We start from the raw sequence: 25,155 nt of genomic DNA on the forward strand, positions 1-25,155 counted from the left end.
TTTCTGGGTCTTCAAAAGGCCACTTCTCCATTCTATTAGGCCAGCTGCTTCAGGACAGTAAGAAATCTCGAAAGTCCAGTGAATTCTATAAGCTTGGGTCCACTACTGTACTTCATAGTCATTCTGATGCTGGGTAGAATACCAAGATGATGAATAATATATTCTGTAAATCATCAACTGCAGTTTCAGCAAAAACATTATGACTAGAGAGGAAAATCCATATACAGACCAAATGTCTGTTCTAGGGAGAACATAGTATTGCCTTTCCATGATAGAAGTGGTCTAGTGTAATTTACCTGGTACCAGGTAGCTGGACGGACCTCTTGGAGAATGATGCCATTGAGAAGTTCCACTGTTATGTCCACATCCGTTTTGGTGAGTCCATACTGATTAGTCTGTGTTGCTAAGCCAATGGACAACTGCCATCTCTGGACAACCAACATATACCTCCTAGCAGTTCTATCTTCTGACGGAACCCTTACTGATGAACTGAGTATTATGAGTGGTTTCAGAGGAGAATAAATGTAAGACTAGGCTCTCAGATTGATTCTGGGTTATCTAGAATTTTCTCATCTTTCTTTTATGGTAACATCATATACATATATATTTAAATCACTGAAAGTACTATTTAAAACTGAATAAATATTTTGATGACACATATAAACCAGAGTATTCAGGTAATACTCACTAGAGACTGGATCACCATATTAAGACAACTTTTCTGAATGTCGGGTGGTACATTTGCAAAGCTTCTCTCAGACCAAAACCTTGCAAAATGCATTACGATCCACCTGTTAAAATTAAAGAATCTCAAGTCAGAGAAATGGTATTATTTTTTATTATAATAGTATTTTTGTTTTCAATGATATAAATATATATATTTAAGCAACACTATTTATTTGATGAGCTCTAAGACGGATTTAACTATATTTCCTTTTCTGTAAACATGTATTTTAAACCCATGCTGGACTATGTGCCTAGATCTTATGGTTCAGCTAAAACGATGAGTAATACCTAAATCAATACTTCTACTCAACTGGTATGACTAGTTAAGCATTAAACTACTTATATTGTATCTAAGTCTAAAATTGGCCACAAAATTAGGAGAATAAAAGAACAAAATCCTTAAATTAATAATAGCACTACTTCAGATAACTTACTTCATGCAGTCAGCAAAAAGATTTTCCACTCCAAATGAATGAGCAATAAGTAGGCATTCAACCACAGATGCCAACGTTCTGGGAACAGGCTAAAATTGATAGAAAGCACCATATTTATTCTTTTCCAATTACCAGAGGCATTAAAAGTACTTGGCTCATAAAAAAAATCTCATTTATACACCTAAACTATGAAATAAAGACATAAAATTTAAAAACTGATGAATTTTAAATGTCACACATAGTTCTTTACCTAAAGTTAATTTCTGTCAGTACTCTGCCTCTATACATGCACTAGTCAATGTCCTAAAATTTTATTTCTTAAACACACTGAAAGATGTGGAAACACTCAAAAATCAGCACACAGATTTTTTTATAGCAGCTTTATTCATAATGGTCACAACTTGGAAGCAACCAAAATGTCCTTCTGTATGTGAACGTATGAGTAAATTGTAGTATACCCTTGCAATGGAATATTCAGCACTAAAAAGAGCTGAGTTTTCAAGCCATGCAAAGACATGGAGGAAATTTAATACATATTACTATGTTAGTATTAATGAGAAGCTAGTTTGAAAAGGCTACATAATACATATATGACTCCAACTGCATAACAATCTAAAAACAAACCCCAAAACTGTAGGGACAAGAAAGATTAGTGGCTCCCAGGGAGTAGAGAGAAAAATTGTTAGGACACTGAAACTGCTCTGTATGATCCTATCATGATGGATACACATCACTATACATTTTTCCAAACCCATGGAATATACAAAATGAACAGTGACCTATGTCTAATGTAACCTATAGACTTTCAGTGATAATTATGTGTCAAGGTAGGCTCATCAATTGTATCAAATGTACCACTCTAGTGAGGGATTTTGATAACAGGTTATGCATGTGTGGAGGTAGTGTGTACATGGGATATCTCTATATCTTCCTCTCAATTCTGCTGTGAATCTATCACTACACCCAAAAAGTTTTTAAAAATTGTTATTATTTTAAAATCAAACATAACTTTTAGTTTTACAGAATAGCATTTGAGATCTTTTAGTTGCCAAAATGTACATAATTTTTATTTGAACTTCTTTTACCTTAAATATTTTTATAAGCAAAAGTGGTACAATAATTTCCAGGACCTCACACTCCAGTACAACCATATAGTCTAATCTGCTTCCTAAAGTATAAATATTACTACCGTATTTCCTCCTACTAACACCTAACCTGGAAATAAGCACTAGCATGATTTTTCAGGATGCTCATACTATAAGCCTTAACCCCAAGGAAATCCCAGTTATGACCATTAGCCACACAGAAGCATCTAGTTTGCCCACTGCAAGATCTGACAAACATACTGAACGATAAGACAATATTACTATAGAATTAAACATAAATAATATTAACATTAATAAATAATAATGTAATTATAATTATTTGTAAATATCCAAGAGGACACATTGTGAGAGGTAAATGCCTAGCTAAGATGAACTCAAGACTTATTACTGACTGACCAATTGGATTATATATACAATGCATGAATAATATGCACACTTGATAAAGAATGTATGTGGTTATGTCTAACATGAATCTTCATAATTGAATACATCATGTGTTGTAATGACACATTTAACTCATTTGTGTGAAATAAAGAAATATTTTCTGAATTTTGGTGCCTATATTTGTCACTTTTATGTGGACCATCATTCCTAACTGTCATAATTTTTGTTGCCACCTCTGTCTATTAAGTCTTCAGTTAACACTAGATTTAATGGAAACTTTGTGAAGCCCAGCTTACAAGAGGTCATGACTTGGAGGAAGAACTCATGCAATAACATTACTGACACCTGTGTCGTCAACACACTAAGAGCAACACTCATTTAAGGAGAACTCTATTGCTGGACATGAGACTGGGCCAATGGTCCTACAGGAAATGGGGTAGCACGAAATTCAAACCGAAATTTGGGGTTTGAAGAGTTACAATGCTGTTCCAGAAGATGACATGATTGTATTTGAGTAAATATATATTTTTGAGCATGAATAAATGTAGAATGTCAGTCATGAGTAAATGCAGATTGTTGAACATGAAAAAATAAGACATTTCCTGAAAATAAGCCCTATTGTGTTTTTTTTTTTGGAGCAAAATATGAGACCTAGTCTTATTTTCAGGGAAATACGGTAATCACATATATAGTGGGAGGCCCTATAATGACCTCACATAAAAAGAGGATTTAATTAGATTATAATATAGAACATACTTTCTTATGGCCCTATATAAAAGTAATGAATTTAAAAAACAAATAAAAGTAGATACAGGCAGGGAAAACAATTTAATGTTTTTGGTGTTAAGTATTGGTGCTACGTATTACACAAGCCATGTATTTTCAGGTTTTGAGCTATGTTCCTAGGAAAGTCTATTTAATTAGGTTGGATTCTTTTTATACACGTTTATTGTGATTTTGGATTTACACACTTAGAGATCAATAAGTCAATTTATATATCAAATCTATAAATGTATATTTCTAAAGATCCTCTGCTCTCAAAGCAAAACAAAAGCTTCTTTTTAGAAATGTCTTTAGCTTTTTAAAGGGGTCAATAATTTTCAATTTTTTAATTATGAACTATTAATTTGATTTTCTAATACTCTTCTCCTAGAAGTGTTATACTAGTATTTAAGAACTGAATATATTTTGCTTTGCATATTAACAATTAAAGTTGTTAAACAATTAAAATCCCCTTAACATAACTGGAAGTTCTTATTTTCACATAAAAAGAGAGGATTTAATTAGATTATAGATATTAGATTTAATTCAGATTGTCTTAAAATCAGAAATGTCCATCACTATCAAGATTACACAGAAATAATTCTACTACCAAGTTAAACAATTTGTTTGTTAGATCCACTTCAGACTAGATTATTAAATTAGCATAAATTAGTATAAAAGAACAGGCTACTTGTATAGACATACTTGACAGCCTAAGAATACTCCACCATCTAAAAAATTATGAAAGCATGCAAAAGACTTTAAAAAAAAATCTAGTAGTCTAATTTACATAGGGAAACCAGTCCTATGCAACACAAAATCTATTAACTGATGTATAGCAAGAACAACTTCAAAATTATTAAAATACAAAATAATGTCCTATTTAAAGGAAAGGTTGGTAAACTACACTCTGTGGGCCAAATCCAACTCACCATGTTTTTGTCAATAAAGTTTTACTGGAACACTACCATGCATTTCATTTATATATTGTTTATAGATGCCTTTGATCTACAAGTGCTAGGTAGTCATGATATGACCCACAAAGCCTCGAATAATTACTATCTGGCTTTTCACAGGAAAAGTCTGCTGCGTCCCAGTTTACAGGGATAACTCTGGCTCTCTGAGAATTTATTTATGTGGAAATGCTGATTCCCAAGTGTTTGAGTAATAAGATGAGTGACTTTTAGTCATTTCCAAAACCTAATGTAGAATTTGGGAAGACATACTTAGATTTTTGTCCAAAATACAGTTTTATTTGGTGGAAAAATATATAAAGCCCTCTATAATCTTATACATGAAATGCAAAAATTTTTAATTATGTAAAGTGCAGGATTATGAAGTTAATAAAATGGCTAAATCTAGCTCATGACAGACGTTCTGCAGCCAGCTGTCCATTACATTATACCCCCCTCCCTTTTTTTTGATACAGGGTCTCACTATGCAGGTCAGGCTGGCCTTGAACTCATTACAGAGCCCAGGTTGACCTCAAACTCCTGCTGATCCTCCTGCCTCAGCCTCCTAAGTGCTGAGATTACAGGTATGCACCACCATGCCTGGATATATTCAAATTTATATTTACTATAGAGTAGTGCTGTAAGTTTACAATACTTCAATCACTATCAAGACACTAAGTGGGAATTGAAAGATAAAAATTATATATATATATATTCAGAAGTATATTTGTAAGAATATATATTATTAAAATATGTAAAGCAAAAAATTTTAAGGATCAAATTAATGAAACCATAAACTTCTCTCAAATACCCATCACCACAGTAATACAGTAATATACATCAAAGATGTATCTGAATTATAGTAAAAATTTTTGAACAAAATGCTATGCTAATAAAAAGCAACAGTTCTTGTTTTAATAAAGCAAATATGCTCTTCATGTTTTAAAACATTAAGTGAAGATCTTTTTGTGGTTCATAAATGTGATAATTGTGTTTTCACACCATTATGTGAGATACACCGCCTTCAAACCACGTTAAAATGTCAGCACGTTACCCGTCGGACATAAAATACAAAGAATTTAAAAAATGAAATAGATTATTGAAAGTAAAACCAAGAAGTTGCATATAAACCACGTATTCATGAACACATCAAAAAATAGAGGTAATGGTCTAAAAACTACTCACAAGAAAGATTTTTACAATGTTAGAAAGATATAATTGGTTTACTGAAGGAGTCTCAGAGGAGATCCTAAAATAAAATTTTCCCCCCAACTAACTCTTTTAACTAAGCTATGTTAAATTTCTCCCTTTATCATCCCTTAATGACATTATAAGCAGATCCTATAGTTTTCTGGTTTTATTGTTAAAGTTCAGTATAGTTTTAACACCCATCTCATTTCTCATCTCTATCACCTGCATTTTCTAGGTTTAATTCTATGAAAGAGGGCATGGATATTTATGATCATCTTATGTAATTAAGTGGACACTAAGATGATTTTGTACTTAACTGTGCTCTAGTTCAATGCTGGTGGTCTTGGTTGATGTGTGCTTCTTTTAGGAGCTCCTATTAGTTAAATTGATTTAGTATTTTTAATATTTAAAGCACTAGGGGCTGGGGATTTAGCTCAGCGGCAAAAGCGCCTGCCTGGCAAGCGCAAGGTCGTGAGTTCGGTTCCCGGTACCGGAGAAAAACCAAAAAAAACAAAAAAACAAAAAAACAAAAAAAAACAATATTTAAAGCACTATTACTACCAAAGTGAAAAATGAGTGACTTCAACCATGAGGTAAAGATTTCTGAGACTCAATAATTACCTTTTGAAAGAAATTACAGTAATCTCTTCTTAAAATGTACACTGCTACTTCTTTTAATCCTTCTAGTCCATACATATCAGCAATACTGAGTATCTGACTAAAATAAAAATAGATGTACTGTTAATTCCCAAATTTAAAAAATTCAAGGTATAACACATAGTAATTTCTTAATAATATATGGTCTGTTTAGATAAAAGAATGAATTATTCTAATCCTAACACTTTAATTAACATTATAAACATTCTTTATGGATTATAAAAAGGACACAGCCAAAGGCTGAAAGCACTGCCTCATGATTTACTTAATGGTGAATAACGAAGAAGTAAATTTGGAGATGTTTCAAATTTCCCTCATACGCTCAATGACATACAGAACAAATTCCAGGAAACTGCTTTGAAGGCTACACATGTTACATAAATCTTTCCAATAAATTTATATAATAAGAGTTTGGGAGAGAATTCATTGATGCTTATCATATCAAAAATATCTACAAATGAATCTAAGATTAGAGATAGCATCCAATCACTGAAGAGATTTTTCATTTGGCTAGTATTTCCAGTACCTACACATACTTTATTTATTTATTTATTTATTTTTTGTTTGTTTTTTTCTGGTACCGGGAACCGAACTCACGACCTTGTGCTTGCCAGGCAGGCGCTTTGCCGCTGAGCTAAATCCCCAGCCCTCATACTTTAGGTATGTAGAAAACTTACAAGCCTTGAAAGCATGATAAAAGTTCATGTAAGTTGCCAAGGGAGGAAACTTTAATACTTAATCCCTCTAATCCATGAGTATGTTCCCCCCCCAAAAAAATATTTATTCAGTTTGAAATTAAAAGCTCTATGAATTGTTAAAATTAAAAGGAAGGGATGTTTCATTTGTCTCATGTTAGAATATAAAGAAAAAGGAAAGACATCTGGAAAAGGAAAACAAAAGGGAATTTCAGAAGCTTAAATGGTATTTCACTACATAACCTGTAAGAATGACGTAATTATTGGTCTTTAGGATACCTTTATATTCTTCAAATAAGTTTTGAGGTTTTTCTTTTCTTTTAATGTTAAAAATACCATAAAAGTTAAAAATAAAGTAGTAAAGTAATATTAAATTTTAGATAAAATATTGGTTAATGGATTACAAGTTTGAGCCCATCCTGAGCAACTTAGGGAAAGCCTATCTCAAAGAAAAAGAAAACAAAAAAGCGATGTTGAAATAGCTCAGTAGGAGAATGCTAGTGTAATGTGTGTGAGGGCTTGGGTTCAACGCTGAGTACTGTAAAGAAAGAAAGAAAGAGGGGGCTGGGGATTTCGCTCAGTGGCACAGCGCCTGCCTGGCAAGCGCAAGGTCATAAGTTTGATTCCAGGTACCAAGGGGGGCGGGGACACGACACAACGAAAAGGAAGGAAGGAAGGAAAGAAAAGATTCTTCTAAAAATTTAAGCCTAATGAACAGTTTTCTTAATCTTATTACTATGAGTTACAATGTCAGGTTTTATTCTAAAAAAGGTGACTTGCTTATTATTTTTATATAGTCCTTAAACACACTCAATATACAGTAAAATAGCTCATAGAATTTAGGGATGCTCGGGGCTGGGGATTTAGCTCAGTGGCACAGTGCCTGCCTGGCAAGCGCAAGGTCGTGAGTTCAATTCCCAGTACTGGAAAAAAAAAAAAAAAAAAAAAAAAAAAAAAGCATTTAGGGATGCTCCTACTTCACTGACACAGCAACAGAACTCAACAACGCAGAGCATGTAAAATATTCAGATTTCACATTTAAACTCACTAAAAAGTAATACATACCTAACATTAGTTTTGTCCGGAAAATCCAAAATTCCTCCATAGATAAAATGCATCATAACATTCATTTCTACATGGTTTATACTGCAAAATAAAACAAAACTCAGATTCAGAAATAATTAAAGTTTAGTATTAGTGATACATTCTGTTGTTCCATAAAACTTTTAGCCAAGTCAAAGTTCTAATTTATATTGTTCAAACAACATCTATGTATTTCATTAAAATGAAGCAGGCTTGTGGGTTTCTACAAGAATTATAAAATGTTATTAGTACGTTATCAAATCACTGATTATTTATGGAACATCTTCTTCTATAGACTTTTAGAGCTGATGAGACTTTAGAGGTCATCATCTAATCTCTGATTCACTGGAGATGTAGCTTAGTGGTAAGTACTTGCCTAGCATGTATGAGGCCCTGGGTTTGATTACCAGCACTGCAAAAAGAAAAAAAAATCCTCCCCTTCGCACCTTTAATACATGGCCTCTGGTCTTATAGATGAACAACTGCATTCACTAGGAACATTGTTGTTATGCTGTACATACTTCCTTTTGTCTCATATTATTTTCATTAATATGCATAGCTTATACAAATTAATGCATTTCATTTTTGCAGACTATATACTTTAATCATTTTCTCTCCTCTGCCCCTTAGTTTCACATTTTTTGAGAGGTTCAGCGCATGTATTTTGATTACTATCCACTCCTGTAATATACACATTTCTTTAACTGTAATACTTATTAGTGATTCTAACTTGGCTAATGACCTCATTATACTACTGAAAAGGTAAAAACCTAATTCAGGGAGTATTTATGAGTGACAACCTTTATGACCAATTGACTACTATATTTTAAATTCTAAACTCATGACTTCTGTTATGGTTTGAACATGGTTTTCTCTCTTTAAAACTGATCCTGAAATTTAATCCTTATTATAACACATTAAAAAGTAGCACCTTTAAGAAGTGATTAGGTCTCTGCCCTCATATATGCATTAACCTATTCATGTGATTACAGATTAATGGATTATCTCCAGAGTGGCTGCGATATCTAAGCCAGTTTGGCTATTTCTCTTGAGTGCTTCCTATCTCTCACCAAAAGATACCAGGCATCCTCTTGGGCTTCTGTCATCCATAAGAAAACCATCAACAGATGTGGATCATCAACCTTGGAAAAGAACCACCAACCAAAATAAACCTCTTTTCTCTGTAATTTATGTAGTCTGTGATACTGTGCAATTAGCAGCAGAAAAAGAACTAAGTTATCTCCTTCCTCCTCCCCACTCCAAACTCAGTCTTCTGTTATTTCTGTTGACAACACTATCATAGGGTAACTCGCATCTTGTTCCCACTCTATTCCTCCGTACCAAAGGGAACAGTTTAGTGGGCTTGTGAAAAACAACCCGTGACTGAACTCAAGATGAAAGGTAATTTGATTTCTCCATTCCTGCTGAGTCAGTGAGAAGAAATGGTGGGTGAACAGGGCATCTGCTATGCAGAATTAGATTTTTTAGGTGGGCTGATTTAAATGGATTCAGTAAGCAATCAATTTTAGATCTTCCATTAAAAGTCAATTACTGTTTCAACAGTTCTTAATAATAACAAAGCTATTATTATTATTATTAGTGTGTGTGTGTGTGTGTGTGTGTGTGTGTGTGTGGTACTGGGGATCGAACTCATGCCCTTGCACTTGCCAGGCAGGCGCTTATGCCACTGAGCTATATCCCCAGCCCTAGCAATTATTTTCTTACTTCATATGTTGATTCTTTTGTTTTATTCTAAACAGGAAGGAAGTATGCTCTTTATTAAGCCCTCCTGAAAACTCTCACAAATATTCAACTAGATGTCTAAGTCTGGACCTCAGATTCATCTTATCCTCTCCCTCACCGTATCCTGTCATTTACACCTTCAAGAATTTCTTGAATTCAGCCTCTCTTCTCTGATTCCCTTTTTGCTGCCTTGGTTCATTCATTCATTTTATCCCATCTGAACTATGACAATATCCTCTGATATAGATTTCCTTCCTAGAATTTTCTGCTTGTAGTCTCATGTTGCTATTTTAACAACTTTGCTAAAGGACAAATCTCATATAGTCTCCCACTTCTAACTCTTCATCTATTCTCCAATGCCCAGAGGGAAAAAAAGTCCAAATTCTTTAGCTTGGTCTAATACTTTATCATCTGACCTCTATTTCTCCCTCTCTTCTAGCTGTTCCAAGGTAAATAAATATACTCATTTTCTACACTTGAACTACTTATAATTCCTTATATATCCATGCCTTAGCAATACAGTTCACTGTGCTTAAAATGTTGTTGCTCTCCACTTGGTTCATCTTTCAGGTATAGCACATGTGGCTCTTTACCTCTGACTGCTTCCTTAATGCTCTCAAGGCAGAAACAAAAACAAAAACCTCAGTGTTAACAATGATTAACATTTATTGAGGAATCATTATGAGACAATGATCAACATTTATTGAGGAATCATTACGAGACAGTCCCTGAGCTAATATGGTCTTTCAAAGCTACTGGCTCATGTAATCATCATAACAACTCAACAGTAGGTACTATTATTAACCTTTTTTCATACATTTAAAAACTGAAATTAAATAACTTGCCCACATTCAAATGTCTAGTAATGCACAAAAATTTAATCAATGCAGAATCATTCCAAAGCCTGGGCTCTTAAGCATTATTCTATAATTAATTTCATTAATACAATCTTTACCAAAGTGTCTTGTAATGTCTTTATGTATTTGTCTCTCTTTCTAGACTCTGTCCTACAAAGGCAATACTCATGTCTTTATTTAACCTTATATCTCTAATACCAGGAAAATATCACAATTGATTCAATACCCCAGAGCAGGAGAATTTCCTTTCCGTTATCACAGTGGAGTTCTGCAGTAGAATCTCGATGGAGACAGTTCTGAAAAGACCCTCAAAGATCATTAAGCATACTGCCTAACATCTGCTAAAGGAACGAAATGAAAAAGGCAAGAAGAAATGGAGTCCCAGAGGGCAGGACTCAGACAGGTGTTTACTTCAATTCTATGACCTTAAATAATGTATAGTCAGTGAGTGTTTGATTAATGTTTAATGAATAGCTTATTAGAGACAGAAGAACTCAAACCTTTCTCCTAAACCTTCACAGGAACACTGAGTTGAAAGTATGTAAATATTAATTTAATAAGTATTACTGGCCTCTACTATGGATAAGTACTAGTTTCTGCTAATTTAAAATTCTAGCTTTAATACTTAGAGAAAATGGAAATATCAGAATAGTCTCATAGTACTATGGATACAAAAAGATCTAACCTCAGAATCATTAAGCCATATTATCTGTAGTGTGTTAATCTAAAAGACTAGAATAATTATTAGAATAATTATTAGAATGTACACTATTTAATATTCTTTTCTTCAGATTTCTTAAGAGCCATTCTTATCAACATTAATGAGAATTGGCTATTATATTGAAAGAATAATTTAAAACTTGACATGTTTAAGCAAAAGATAATGATTAAATAAAAACAAGTTTTTTCTATTAAAATAAGCAGCAAAATCTAGACATTTGAGACTATGTATCAATATATGATAGATATAAAAACAGCAAGAAACTATTTTCTTGCTGTCTGAACAAATGTTTTACTAAGCTGCACTCTTGTTACTATGTTGTAAGTTATTTATATTTTTGCCAAAAGTATAAAGACATGATCAACTGACTTAGAAAAATTATTCCAATAGCCCACAGTTTAAATGGAAAGGATTAAAGCACTATTCCAACTAAAAGTAATCAGGATAAAAGCTGTAGGAGATGAAACCACTACATGTATTGAGAGTTTAAAACAAGAACAACCAACAAGAGGACAAGGATCTAAGGCCAGATACCAATCATGCACTTAACTCTATAAAATCTCCACACCTTCTGTTTCAGGTTCCTAAGTGTGTGGGTTAAGGTAACATAGAAACTCATTCATTTGTTTATTCTATTGTCTATTGATCTATTCACGTTCACTATTGAGTTCTATTCTGGATCTTGGGAATATAAGAGTGTCTTGGTTACTTTTTTCTCGCTGCTGGGACAAAATACCCGATGCCCAAAATTAAGGAAGGAAAGGTTTATTTTGCTTACAGTTCGTGGAAGTTTTAATCCATACTCGGCAGATTATAAGGCAGAGTGGCAAGTGGCAGAGGGCTGCATCTCAGGGCGGCAGCACAGCAAAAGCTGCCACCACACACACGCCACGGCGGACTCTGGGAGGAATGCCCTCAAGCAGCTTCTTCCTCTCCCTTACATATGCAAACTATCCACTCCCGGGCAGGTGCAGCTCTCACACCCATATTCAAACCCTAACAGCCTGCCCCATTTCCGCATGAGGCTTTGGGGGGGACACACAGACATAAACCATAACAAAGAGGCTTATCCTCTAGGAGGAGTACACAAACAATAAACATGTAAAAATACATATAAAGAAAGTAATTTGGATAGTCAAAAGTGGCATGAAAACAACACAATAGGATAACATAAAGAGAGCAATTGAGCTTGGGCTATAGCTACTCTAGGTGGGGTAATCTGGGCAGGTGACACTCAATCTCAGATTTCAAGCATGAAAAGCTACCAGTCATGTAAAACAGTACATGGAAAAGCTTTTAGGCAGAGGGAACAGCAAGTGCAACAGCCCTAAGACAGGAATGAGCTTGGTGGGGAAAAGACCAAAAAAGAGTTTGGATTTAATTCAAATTGTGATAGGATGACATGGAAATACTTTAGTCAGAAGAGACACATGATTTGTATATCAAAAGATCATCCTGATCTTTTGATCATCAGAACAATCCCAGAAATCTGAGAAGAGAAAAACCAAATTTATACTCCAAAGTTCATGCCACCACTGTAGGGCTTTTACTTATAAAAATAGAAAGACATACAGTTCTTTTGTAGAAGTATCAGCTGTAGCTCAATTTCTATTGCAGTATGTGAAAAAAAATTTCACTTCCTCTCACTAGAAAAGGTAATTTCCTTCCAATTATAGCCTTCCGCTTCCCAACTCTGGGGCATGGGTGGAACTAAGTCTATGGAACTATAACATTCCCACCTCAATTTAATAAAAGCTATACCTCCTGAAAAATATTATATACATTATATTTCTGAGTTACTAACATTCAAAACACTGTGCTTCTTTCTGTAAGGACAGAAAGGATTTCATTCTAACATATATTAACAGCCTTTGTAGTAACAGCTGCACAGTTGCAAAAGAAGCTGCTGTCCTGGTCCTGACAATGATTCTCACTTGAACTTTTTTCTCTTTAGAAAAATGAAAACGCAATTAGAGAATAAAAAGGACAAACATTAATAAGCACTACATACTATGTACCAAGCACTATGCCAGGATTTTTTCCTTACTGTATCTCACATAATCCTTTCAACCTTAGGAAGCTCAGAAAAGTTACGGAATGTCCCTAAAGTCATGCATTAGATTAGGGGTAGATATAGGGCTTCCTGTAAGGACACCAAAGCTCATGATCTTTCTATTATATCACATTCCCCATAAAAACATCTACTTAAATTTATAATATGTTGATGGGAAATGAAATTTGCTTTATAGATTATGCTCTTATGAAAGTTCCTAAAATGTAGTTTTTTGAAAAGTAAAATTCTTCTATTGCTTTTAACCTTTTAACAGCTTTATATACCACAATACTAATAAAAAATTTAGTTAGCAATTTGAGACAATAAGTTTGATATGTGATATAATAGGAAAAGAAAAACATATAGCATTGTGGTGATAATGATAAAGGACATAGACATAACCATCAGGACACAGTTTTATCTTTCATTTTAATGTTATGAAACCTTATCAAGCAAGATAAAGGAGTTGAGCCAAAAAAGAAGTGTATCAACTGGGTCTAGGGGTGCAGGCCTGTAATCTTAGCACTAACAGGTTGAGATAGGAGGAGGATCATCAGATGCAGCCCAACCTAGGCAATTTAGCAACTCAGCGAGATTCCGTCTCAAAACAGTCAATCAATCCATTGATCAATGGGTTGGATATATAGCTCAATGTGAAGACCCTGGGCTCAATCCCCAGTACCAGAGGGAAGGGAGGAATCTCATTTCCAGCACCTTAGTATTAGGAGTAAATCAATTAGTAGTGAGCCTCCACTGTCAGTATAGAAGTTTAGGTATGATGACAGAGTAAGGAATAGAGCCTTGGTTTAACACAAAAGAAGTGAAGGGACAATACTGTACTCTAAGGTGTGGTCAGGCAGCCTTGAGACACCCAGAGTGTTATAAGCTAAATAACCCAGGCCCCAACCCCAGACCCAAAGAGCAGGTTCAGTCTGAATTTCTGTGGATTTGAATGTCCCATCCTAACCTTACTGGCAGTCTGCTGATGACTATGCAGCATGGATCTGGGCTCTGACTACCTCTTTTGTTTATCAGTGGGAGCAGGGACCATGTCTTGAATCGAACACTGCCATAAAATAGTGGATTCTGAAAGATAACTACAGGACGCTTGAAATCACAGAGAAATATCTTTCTTCTTTTTTGTTTTTGCTTTTTTTTGTTTTTGTTGTGGTCCATTTGTAGTTTTTAAAAATTGTTTTTGCTTTACATGAGTGTCAGCATTGTTTTTATTTTTTTTTATTTTTTTTTTCAAAAACAAGATACACACATAATTTTAATGGGATATTTCAGCATTGTTTTTAATCTTGCTTTTCTTCTCCTCCTTTTCCCTCTCTTTTTTCTTCTCCTTCCCTCCAGTTTTCAACAGTTTCCTGGGACTTGGATAATCTTCCTTTGTCCTTCAGCCTTAATTTTAATCTCTTTTTATTCTTTTCTCTATTTTTCCTTCTCCTACCTTTTATATTTCCTCCCCTTAATTATTTCTCTCTTATTTTCACTCTTTTTTCTTTTTTCTCATTTTTTCTTTTATCTTCTCTTTCCTCAGTTTTTTTGTTCTATCTTTACCTAATTCTACAGACATCTTTCTATTCCCCAATAAGATTCTTTGTACCACTTCTCTCTCCTTTTCGTATCATCGAGGTTAAGGTTTCAATAGTTTCCTTTTGTATCCTCCCATTCCCAAATCCTAAATCTTTTATAGGGATAAAACTTTGTTAATCTTTTGATAGGTAACTCTGTAAAATTACTGTTGAACTCTTTTCTACCATTAGCAGAGATATACAAGTTGCATTTAGTACGTATCAGCTGTAAGTCAATACCTGACTTGCCTTAATGTTCACATCATTGCTGGTCCCTTCTCTAGAATTAACGATGGTTGAGGTAGATTAACTAATGGTCAACTTGTAACACCCCACTGAACTGAATCAGCATGGTGCTAGAGGTATGGAAGGCCCACCGGAGGATTGCTGCGAAGAGCATAAAAAGAGAACTGGAGGTAAGTTGTTGATTCTTCTGGAGAAGCTTGTCTCACTGGTTTTCCTGATATGAACTCAGCTGTTCTCATCATTGGAGGATCTCGGGTCCTCGTTGTCATGGAGGATGGCTGCAGTTCTCATTAGGGGAGCTCTGGTCCTTACTTTGAGTGTCAGTTCCTAGCTCTAGTGCAGATCCCTCAGCCTACTGGCACAGACTTCCTGGCTTCCACCACTGACTTTTGGGCTTTCCCAGTGAAGATCCTTGATACAGACTTGCATAAGACATTGTCGTGGGTTCTATACTCCAGTTGGACATTGCTATGGGCTCTAGGTCTTCAGGATGTCCTGTGGCATTTTGTTTAAAATACACACCTTGGTAACTAAAATTCCCTTAATAGCTAAAATGGCTTTAGTTCTGTACTGATTAAGTTACTGTAAAAGCTTGGATTTATTTTTGTAGGCCTTCTTGGCTGAGAACTAGAACATTAGCATTGGGGTTGCTCTGCTGGAGAAATGTAAATTGTACAATGTCCTGTGCAGGACATTGCTGTGGGATCCAGATCTCTAGAGTGTGGATAAATATTTTGTGCTCCTTTGTATTTGACTCTTTTGGTGAATATTATAAAATAATCCTATAAATTATGTGTTCTGTATTAAATCTTTTCCCTTGTAAACCGACTACAACAAGGATGTAAAATAATATTCCATGCAACAGGAACTTGGATAAAAGCAGGAGTTGCTACCCTAATTTCAGACAAAGTGGATTTCAAGCTAAGACTGATCAAAAGAGACAAAGTAGGTCACATGTTGGTTAAGGGAACAATTCAACAGGAAGAGTTAACAATTATACACACCAAATACTGGTGTACCCAACTTCATAAATAAACACTAATGGACATAAAAAACAAATAAACATCAGCTAAACACCAATACAATTGTTAATAGGGGACCTCAATACCCCACTGTAACAAATGGACAGATCAACTAGACAAAAAATCCACAAAGAAGTATCAGAGTTAAAGCTAATCTTTGAACAAATGGACTTAACAGATATCTACGGTTTCTATCCAACAACAACAGATTACACATTCTTCTCAGCAGCACATGGGACTTTCTCTGAAACAGACCATATGCAAATCAATAAAGCAAGTTTAAAAAAATGAAAAAGAATTTAAATTATCCCATGCATATTATCAGACCACAGTGCACTGAAACTAGAAAATCAATGGCAAAAGACAGCACAAAAAATATGCAAGCACATGGAAATTAAATAATATCCTCTTGAATAATCAGTGAGTGACAGATGAAATTAAAGAAGAAATTAGTTTCTGCAATCGAACGATAATGTGAGTATGACATACGAGAACCGACGTGACACAATGAAAGCCATCCTAAGAGGGAAGTTCACAGCAGTGAATTCACATATCAGGAAAACAGAATAAGTTAAATAAATACATATAAAGTATGAAACAAAAGATAAGAGGCAAAGAGAGAGAGGAAAAAAGGTATTATAATCCAGCACAGGCAATGTATCTGAAAGTGTATCTTGACTTAGTGCAATTTTCTTACATGTTTCATATGCTCTTTGGCCTATTAGTCTGGTTTTCAATCTGTTAATCTAATTAATATGATAATTAACTTTATAAATAAATGAATCTGATGCTGGCCATAGAAAAGGGGATGGATGGAGGGAGAAAAAAATAACTGGAATTTGTTATGTACATGCACCAATTCCCTACAGGGAATGTAATCATTATGTACTAATAAAACTTAAAAAAAAAAAGGTAGGCACCAGTACTCGATGCCACTATTTCTTGTTCATTGACCTCCTCCTAATAAACAGACCTCATATTTAGAAGTCTGGGCATGTGGAAGTTTAATCTGATCAGTTTGTGAGTGGTGATTCAGGAAGGCTAAGAAAAAAGAACTTCCCTTGCCTCTATTCCTACAGCTAACTTAGAGATCATCTTGAACTAGGTAAAACAGACAAAAACTGAAGGGGCATCCACTTCCAAACGGATTTCCTCTCAAATCCCAAACCCATGCCGTATGTTCCCTAACATGAAACTTAGGGGTTCTATAGGGTAAACCTTGAAAACCCTGGTTTAAACAATAGAAAAAGTATTCTGAATTAGTTTAAGAGTACATGCCAATGAGAAACTTTCTAATCTATGAATGTGTTAATATTCAGCATAAGCATTTTTTTGTACTGGGGAAGACATTTAACATTTCTGATCTTACTTCAGTTATCTGTAATATGTAAATAGATCTTCATCTCAAGGCCTGTAGTACATGGGCAAGAAACAGAAAATATAAAATATTGTCAGGCATTATTACTACTCAGGACAGAATCTTTTCAGAGAGAGGAACAAAATAGAAATTAAAACTGCCACTAACCTACAAGAAACTACGATTTCCTCAAGGAAAAAAATCAGAGATATGTGTTCTCTATAAATTACTTTTTTCTGTTGAGGAATAAGATCCCATAATCATATAATTCTTTTTAACATTTGTTTCCCTATACGGAATTATGTCATTTTAATGAATACCAAAAAATTACATTCAGGGTCCAGCTAGTGTTATTACTTTTAAGCTTTATTAAATTCAGTTCTAGTAAAAGTGGATTGAAAATTTTTAAAACGTCTAAAATACATGAAACACAACTCCTGGACAAGTTTCCAAAACTACACTAATGTGATTATCCTAACAACTGGTACCTCCAGAGCTTTGGCTTCTGCTGGCATTACTATTCCTATATCCAATGGATATTTTAAGTTCATTATATAATGGAAGAGATCTTATCAGTAGGACACATGTATCTTTCAAGTAGTTTTTTAATGGTAAAATTTTACCAATAGATCCATCTCTATATACCTTTTACTCACAAGATAATAAAATTCTTTAGCCTGGCATTTAAGATCTTCCATAAGCAGGAACTCCTTGTCATGGCCTGAATGTGTCCTCCTCAAATTAATATAGTGAGGTCCTAACCACCAGAACAGCTATGTTTGGAGACGGGACCTCTAAAGAAGTACTAAAGTTTAAATGAGGTCATGGCATGGAGACTAGAGTGGATAGGATTAGGGTCCTTATATAAGACCCACTGAGATCTCTCTTGGAGTATACACACAACGTCAAAGTCACGTGAGCACACTGTGGGAAAGCAGCTGTTTGCAATACTAAGGGGACAGCCCTTGTCAGACACTAACCATGTTGACACCTTGATCTTGGGACTTTTTGTCCCCAGAACTGAGAAAATGGCTCCTGTTGTTTAAGCCACCCAATTTGGGTATTTTGTTACCGAAGTCTGAGCATATTAATATACTATCTCTGCTACTAACTGCTCCCTAATGCTTCTTATTTCAGAAACATTTCCCTGAACATGAAATCAGATTCATAAAACGTGCTCTGTATGAAGTACTATTTACAATCACTTGCAGTCATGTTGTCTTGTAAAAATTATACTTACCCTTGAAGAGTAATGTACTCTTGGGAGCTTTCAGCCCAACAACCACTCAACATTGCGGCAAAATAACTAGATCTGGCACTTAAAATGGCCCTAAAAGGGGAAAACAGGTAAATATTTATGTTATGAAAAATATAATTTTAACAAACTGTTCATCTTTACCTCTTATAAACATAACATTCTATTTGTCTTCTTTCTTTTCACTGGTAGGATTATTCTAACAAAAATTATAAGCTTACATTTATGCCTAAGTATTTTGTTTGCTGAAAATATTAATTTGAATGTCTTTATTTTTTCTCTTGATGTCTCTAATTTTAATAATAACAATTAAAACTATTTCCATGACTAAGAGATTAATATATCACAAATGGAAAAATAAAGACCAAAGATATCATTTAACATTTCGAGGAAATAATAATGAGAGACTACATATATTATTTGTCAATTAAAATTTTCAAAAAACTGAAAAAGACTACAATGATAAGTATTCCACGTTCCAGTTCAGAATTCAGGAAAGGATATTTTCTTAGATTTGAGAAAATGGTGATGAGAGATTTTCTCTTCAATTTCTATTGTACTTTTCTCAAATAAAATGTTCATTCATTCATCCTTTAATCCAACAAATATCCATTGACTTCTAGTCTGTCCTAGGCATTACTCTAGGTGTTGGGAACACAGCACGAAGTGAGATATATAGAATAGGGTTATAGTCCAAAGGAGGACAGGTTGGAAGAATGAAGAGAAAAAGGAGAAAGAAAGACACTTCTGATGCCTTCAAATGATACTTTGTTTTCCATGTGGTTCACAGATGCTTTTATTTGTAGTTTGGTTCACAAACAGAAGCATTGACAAAATTTTGTTTTTGTTTATAAACTCTGCATAGGGGTGACAAATACAACCATGGCCATTTTTCCCACACAAACACAGACATGGTCATCTTTTCCAGAATTGTAGAGCACATTAATCTTGTGAACTGAGGTACCACTGTGTGTATTTGAAGGTACCACTGTGTATATATGAAGGCATCAATAGCTTACTAGATTGTCTCAAACCAACCTTCCTCCTTCCTGCTGAAAACAAGTAGGAAAGATGTTTAAATATATATACACACATATATATATGTATATAATATTTATTTTATGTTTAAATATATAACCTTTATATATATATACACTATATCTTTTATATTTATATATAATATATGAACAGACACACTATGTCTTTTATATTTATATATATATAAATATACACAGTGGTACCTCAGTTCACAAGATTAATGTGCTCTACAATTCTGGAAAAGATGACCATGTCTGTGTTTGTGTGAGAAAAATGGCCATGGTGGTATTTGTCACCCCTATGCAGAGTTTATAAACAAAAACAAAATTTTGTCAATGCTTCTGTTTGTAAACCAAACTACAAATAAAAGCATCTGTGAACCACATGGAAAACAAAGTATCACTTGAAGGCATCAGAACACTACAATGCTGGTTAGACAGGTTATAAGAAAGAAGACAAAAGAGGAGACTCAAGCACCTGAAGTAACTTTTTTCACTATCTGGAAGCAAAAGCAAAGGCTGGGGGGCTGAGAAGTTGAACAAAGCTTCTGACAATCCTAGCAGGTATAGAGGGCCACAAACTAGAGCAAGGGGTTCATCAGTGAGGAGTCTTGGTGGATAACCTAAGGATGAAGACTAGATAGGGAATAGATCATGATTAGACCTGAAGGTCAGCTTTCAATCAACTCAATCCCTGACCAGAACAAATCAATCAACACCTAGTCTGCCATTCACAAGCAAAAGGAGGTCCTGTTTGCATTAAAATAGCACTATACAGAGTATAAAAATATCTGTACCAATTTTCAATAAAATATCCAACCATCATCCAAAGATAATCATGCACAACAATGAATAACAAAAAAATGAAGAAAAATTCATTTACAGTAGTATGAAAAAAAGGCACAGGAACAATGTATCAAAAAACGTGCAAGATTTCTACACTAAAACTATAACATACCAGTGAGATAAATTCAAAAAGACCTAATGGAGAGCAAAAGTGTGCCCTTGTACTTGCAGACTCATGTTTATTCTTCTTAATATCTAGATTCACTTAATACCAGCCCAATCAAGTAATTTTAGTAGTGATTCATGGATAGATTGTAAAATGTATATGGTAATTTAAAGAACCCATAATAGCCCAAACAACCATAAAAGAGAAGAAAAAATTTGCAAGGCATGATTTCAAGCAACACAATGTCACTTACTAGAAACCAACAGTCAATAAGATAACATGGTATTGATGAAGAATAGACATACAGATCACTGAAACAAGATGGAGAGTCCAAAAATAAATGTATATATATGCCCAAATGCTTTTCAACAAAGTTTAAGGTGATTCACTGAGGGAAAAGGTGGTTCTATCAACAAAAGTACTGAAATACAAAATGTTTATAGAGATACAAATGAACCTTGACACTTAACCTCACACTATATATAAAAATCACCTTAAAGTCAACAAAAAGCCAGGTGTGGTGGCACACGCCTGTAATCCTAGCACTTGGGAGGCTGAGGCAGGACTGTTGCAAGTTCGAGACCAGCCTGGGCTACAAAGTGAGCTCAAGGCCAGCCTGAACTGCATAGTGAGACCCTGACTCAAAAAGACAAAACAAGACAAACAAAAAAAAATCAATAAAGAAAAAAGAATTAGAAGCAATGAAGTTTATTCAAGAGTTCCTGGACAGCTCTAAAAGAACAAATTTAGGACTCACTGGCTTCAAGCACTGTGGAAAAAGTACAGGACAACAACACAGAAAACCCATTCACTAAAATTACAGCAGTGATTTCCCAAATCTGGATAATTAAGTGGATACCCAAGTACTGGAAGTATTTAAAACTCCAAGTATGTATGATCAGAAAAAAGCCTCTACACAATGTAACATAGTTAAGTTGTCTAAAATTCAGAAGAATGAAAGAGCTTTGTGCAGTGGCAGTCTTGTAGCCAATAAGGTTTATCTGAGGTGCGATTACTGCTAACTGAAAACAGAAGAATGAAAGAATATTCAAAACAGAAACACCAAATCACTTATTATTCTGATGGCACACCCATCAGAACAATGTAAGATTTCTCAACAGAAATTCTAAAGACCAAGAAGGCTTGGAATGATGTGTATCAAGCCGTGGAAGAAAATAATTGCCCAATTAAGTGACTGTATTACTTGAGAGTTATCTTTCAATACTGAAGGAGAAATATGGACTGGCCAAATAAGTACAAACTGCAGAAACTCGTGACTACTAGGCCAGCACTGCACAAAATACTTAAGGCAATCCCACGCTGAGGAAGAGGACAATCACAAGCACAATACTGGGAAAGAAAGAATCTCATTAGAAGAGTATATAAATGAGTGAAAATCAGGAATGAATCATCCAAACAAAATGACCTGAATTTCTACATACATTTCAATAATAACTCAATGTAAATGATCCTAATTCTCCAATTAAAGGGCACAGACTGGAAAACTGGATCAAACAACAGGACCCAACCATATGGTGGCTGCAAGAAACATACCTCTCTTGTAAAACTGTACACAAACAAAAAAGAAAGGATAGAAAATAACATCCTAAGCAACTAGAACCTAAAAGCAAGCAGCAACAACTATACTAATATTCAAAAAAGTACAGTTCAAAGTAAAATTAGCCAAAGGAGACAAAACAGGTAATGACATATTGTTAAATGTAACAGTTCACCAAGAAGAAATAACAATTGTAAATAAACATGGACTGAATGTTGATATACCCAATTAGCTAACAGAAACACTACTTAACATAGAGACACAGAAATCTCAATACAAACACAGTGAGGGATTTCAATACCTCACTCTCACAAACAGATGGGTCAACCAGGAAAAAAAAGATCAAAAAAACAAAACATCAGGGTCAGGGATATAGCTCAGCAGCACAAACACCTGCCTGGCAAGCACAAGGTCCTGAGTTTGATTCCCAATACCAAAAAAAAAAAAAAAAAAATCAGAGTTAAACTATACTATAGCTTGAATAGACTTAACAGGGGGCTGGGGATTTAGCTCAGGGGCAAAAGCGCCTGCCTGGCAAGCGCAAGGTCGTGAGTTCAGTTCCTGGTACCGGAGAAAAACCAAAAAAAAAAAAAAAAAAAAAAAAAAAAAAAAAAAAGAATAGACTAACAGAAATGTACAGAGTTTTCTATCCAACAACAGCAGAATATACATTTTTTTTCAGCGACCCACAGAATTTATTCCAAAATAGACCATATTTTAGGACATAAAGCAAATAAATAAACCTAGAAATCAACAGAGACTTTAAGAGTAAAAACCAAAGAGCTGCTGAGACAGAAAGCAGGAAAACAATTCTATTCACAACAGCTTAAAAAAAAAACCCCTAAAAATCTGTATCTATATCTATATCTGTACCTGTACCTGTGCCTGTATCTATATCTGTATCTACCTAACCAAGAAGGTAAAAGGCCTCCTTAAGGAAAATTACAGAACAGTGAAGAAATAAATTGAGAAAGATAACAGAAAATGAGTCCATTGTCCTGGGACAGCATGGCTGGTGAGCCTTCCTCCATTGCCCCAGGATAGCTCAGCTGGCGAGAGGAGTCTAAGTTCATGTTCTTCTTTTTCTCCATTGTCCCAGGACAGCATGGCCTGTGAGAGGACTATGAGTTTGTGCTACTTCCTTCCTCCATTGCCCTGGATGGTTCTGCTGCCAAAAGGAGTCTGAGTGCATATCCTCTGTTCCTCCATTGTCCCAGGAGGACACAGCTGGCAAGAGGAGTATAGTTCTGCTCCTCCCTTACTCCATTGACCCAAGAGAGCACTGGCTGGTGAGAGAAGTCTGAGATCTGCCCCTCCTTCCCTCCACTAGTGGGACTCAGGGCCTGGAGACTTGTGGGAATGATAGTGACACACAGTAGAACCTGGCTAATGTGCACGCAATGGACTGGCAGAACTAGAGGAATGGAAATATCCTATGCAACATCAGTAATATGAGCCAACAGGTGACCTCTAACTTTTTTTTTTAATTCTACTTGTCTTCTTCCTCTATTCTGTCAATTATCTCATTTGACTCTATGATACTTTCATGTGAGTAAACACTGTCTCCTCTCCTTCTGGTTCACTTCAAAACTCCTAGGCCTTCTCTTCTAATCCTTCCCTCCTGTGTCCCACAATTATCTGAAACCTGGATGATGATCCTGTGCCCTCCAACCTTGCTACTATATTTAACCTCATTGATCTCTCCACCTTACCCCCCCATCCTCCTGAAACTCCCCCACCACACACACAATAGGGAAAAATCACTCTACTAAGTGGAAAATCATTGTATACAAATTCCTCATATAAACTGAATTATATGTCTGTAGACCTTCCTCCTATGGTTACAGATATCAGGTTAATAGATACCACAGTTTGTCAGTAGTCCAGGCTATATTTGAGTCTATTGTTATTGCCAACTGAACTACTTTAACCTAGATGCCATACATGCTATAATCAGTATTTCTGCCTTGTATGACAACACTGAGACTATAAAGGGTCATAACCATCACCATACTCCAGTACCAAAGGAATGATCCCAAAGTCAAACAGACGGCAACTCCTTAGTCTTAATATATTGGGAAGGCAGGTTCTTGGGATAGACATAAAGACCAAGCACCACCTACATCTAGAAGACATCCGTAGGAACAGACCTCCGAAAAAAGCCCTGACACCAGTCATAAGGCTATCTAACATAACATATCTACAAACATCAACACAGAAAACAAAATAAAATAGAAAATAGAAAATGACAAGAGGAGGAAGCAAAATGGAATCCCAAACGTCTAGCCCACCCAGAACAAGTCCACAGCACAGAGATAGAGGAAATCAGAAGCTAACAAATAGACCTTTCGGAAATGATAGCATCAGAAGTGAAAAAACAAATGGAAGAGGTCACAGAAAAAATAATCTCTAAGATTCAAAAAGAAATGACTGGGTCAGGGATATAGCCAGTGGCACAGTGCTTGCCTGGTAAGCAGGAGGTCATGAATTTCATTCCAGGTTACCCCCCCAAAAAAAGAAATGATAATCAAAATGAAAGACATTAAAGCAGACACAGATAAACAGACAAGCTCAGGAAAACAATGGAAACCATGAATGCCAAACATAGACAGGAAATGGAATCAATGAAACAGATCCAGACAGAAATACAAGAGATTAGAAACTCCACTGAAAATACATGCAGCAGGTTGAATGAAGGCAATATCAGATCTAGAAGACATGAATTTGATTAGCAACCAGGAAAAGAAAGATATCTTAAAAACTGCGAGATAATGAAAAAAAAAAAA

General features: G+C 35.0%; 1 protein-coding gene across 4 annotated transcripts in view; it reads right to left on the reverse strand.

The window, feature by feature from the left end:
- The window catches only part of Kiaa1107 (KIAA1107 ortholog), an 88,365-nt gene that overhangs the window by 34,058 nt on the left and 29,152 nt on the right, over positions 1 to 25,155 (reverse strand). For all 4 annotated transcript variants that reach the window (XM_005385056.2, XM_013514536.1, XM_005385055.2 and 1 more), the window contains exons 5-9: positions 18,808 to 18,897; positions 7,974 to 8,054; positions 6,178 to 6,274; positions 1,161 to 1,249; positions 689 to 791 (exon numbers count right to left, since the gene is read on the reverse strand). In XM_005385056.2, the coding sequence (XP_005385113.1) occupies positions 689 to 791; positions 1,161 to 1,249; positions 6,178 to 6,274; positions 7,974 to 8,054; positions 18,808 to 18,897 (460 nt within the window). The remainder of the gene's footprint in view (positions 1 to 688; positions 792 to 1,160; positions 1,250 to 6,177; positions 6,275 to 7,973; positions 8,055 to 18,807; positions 18,898 to 25,155) is intronic.

Source organism: Chinchilla lanigera, unplaced genomic scaffold (assembly GCF_000276665.1).
Source record: "Chinchilla lanigera isolate Chin_1 unplaced genomic scaffold, ChiLan1.0 scaffold00022, whole genome shotgun sequence".
Taxonomy (NCBI): Eukaryota; Metazoa; Chordata; class Mammalia; order Rodentia; family Chinchillidae; genus Chinchilla; species Chinchilla lanigera.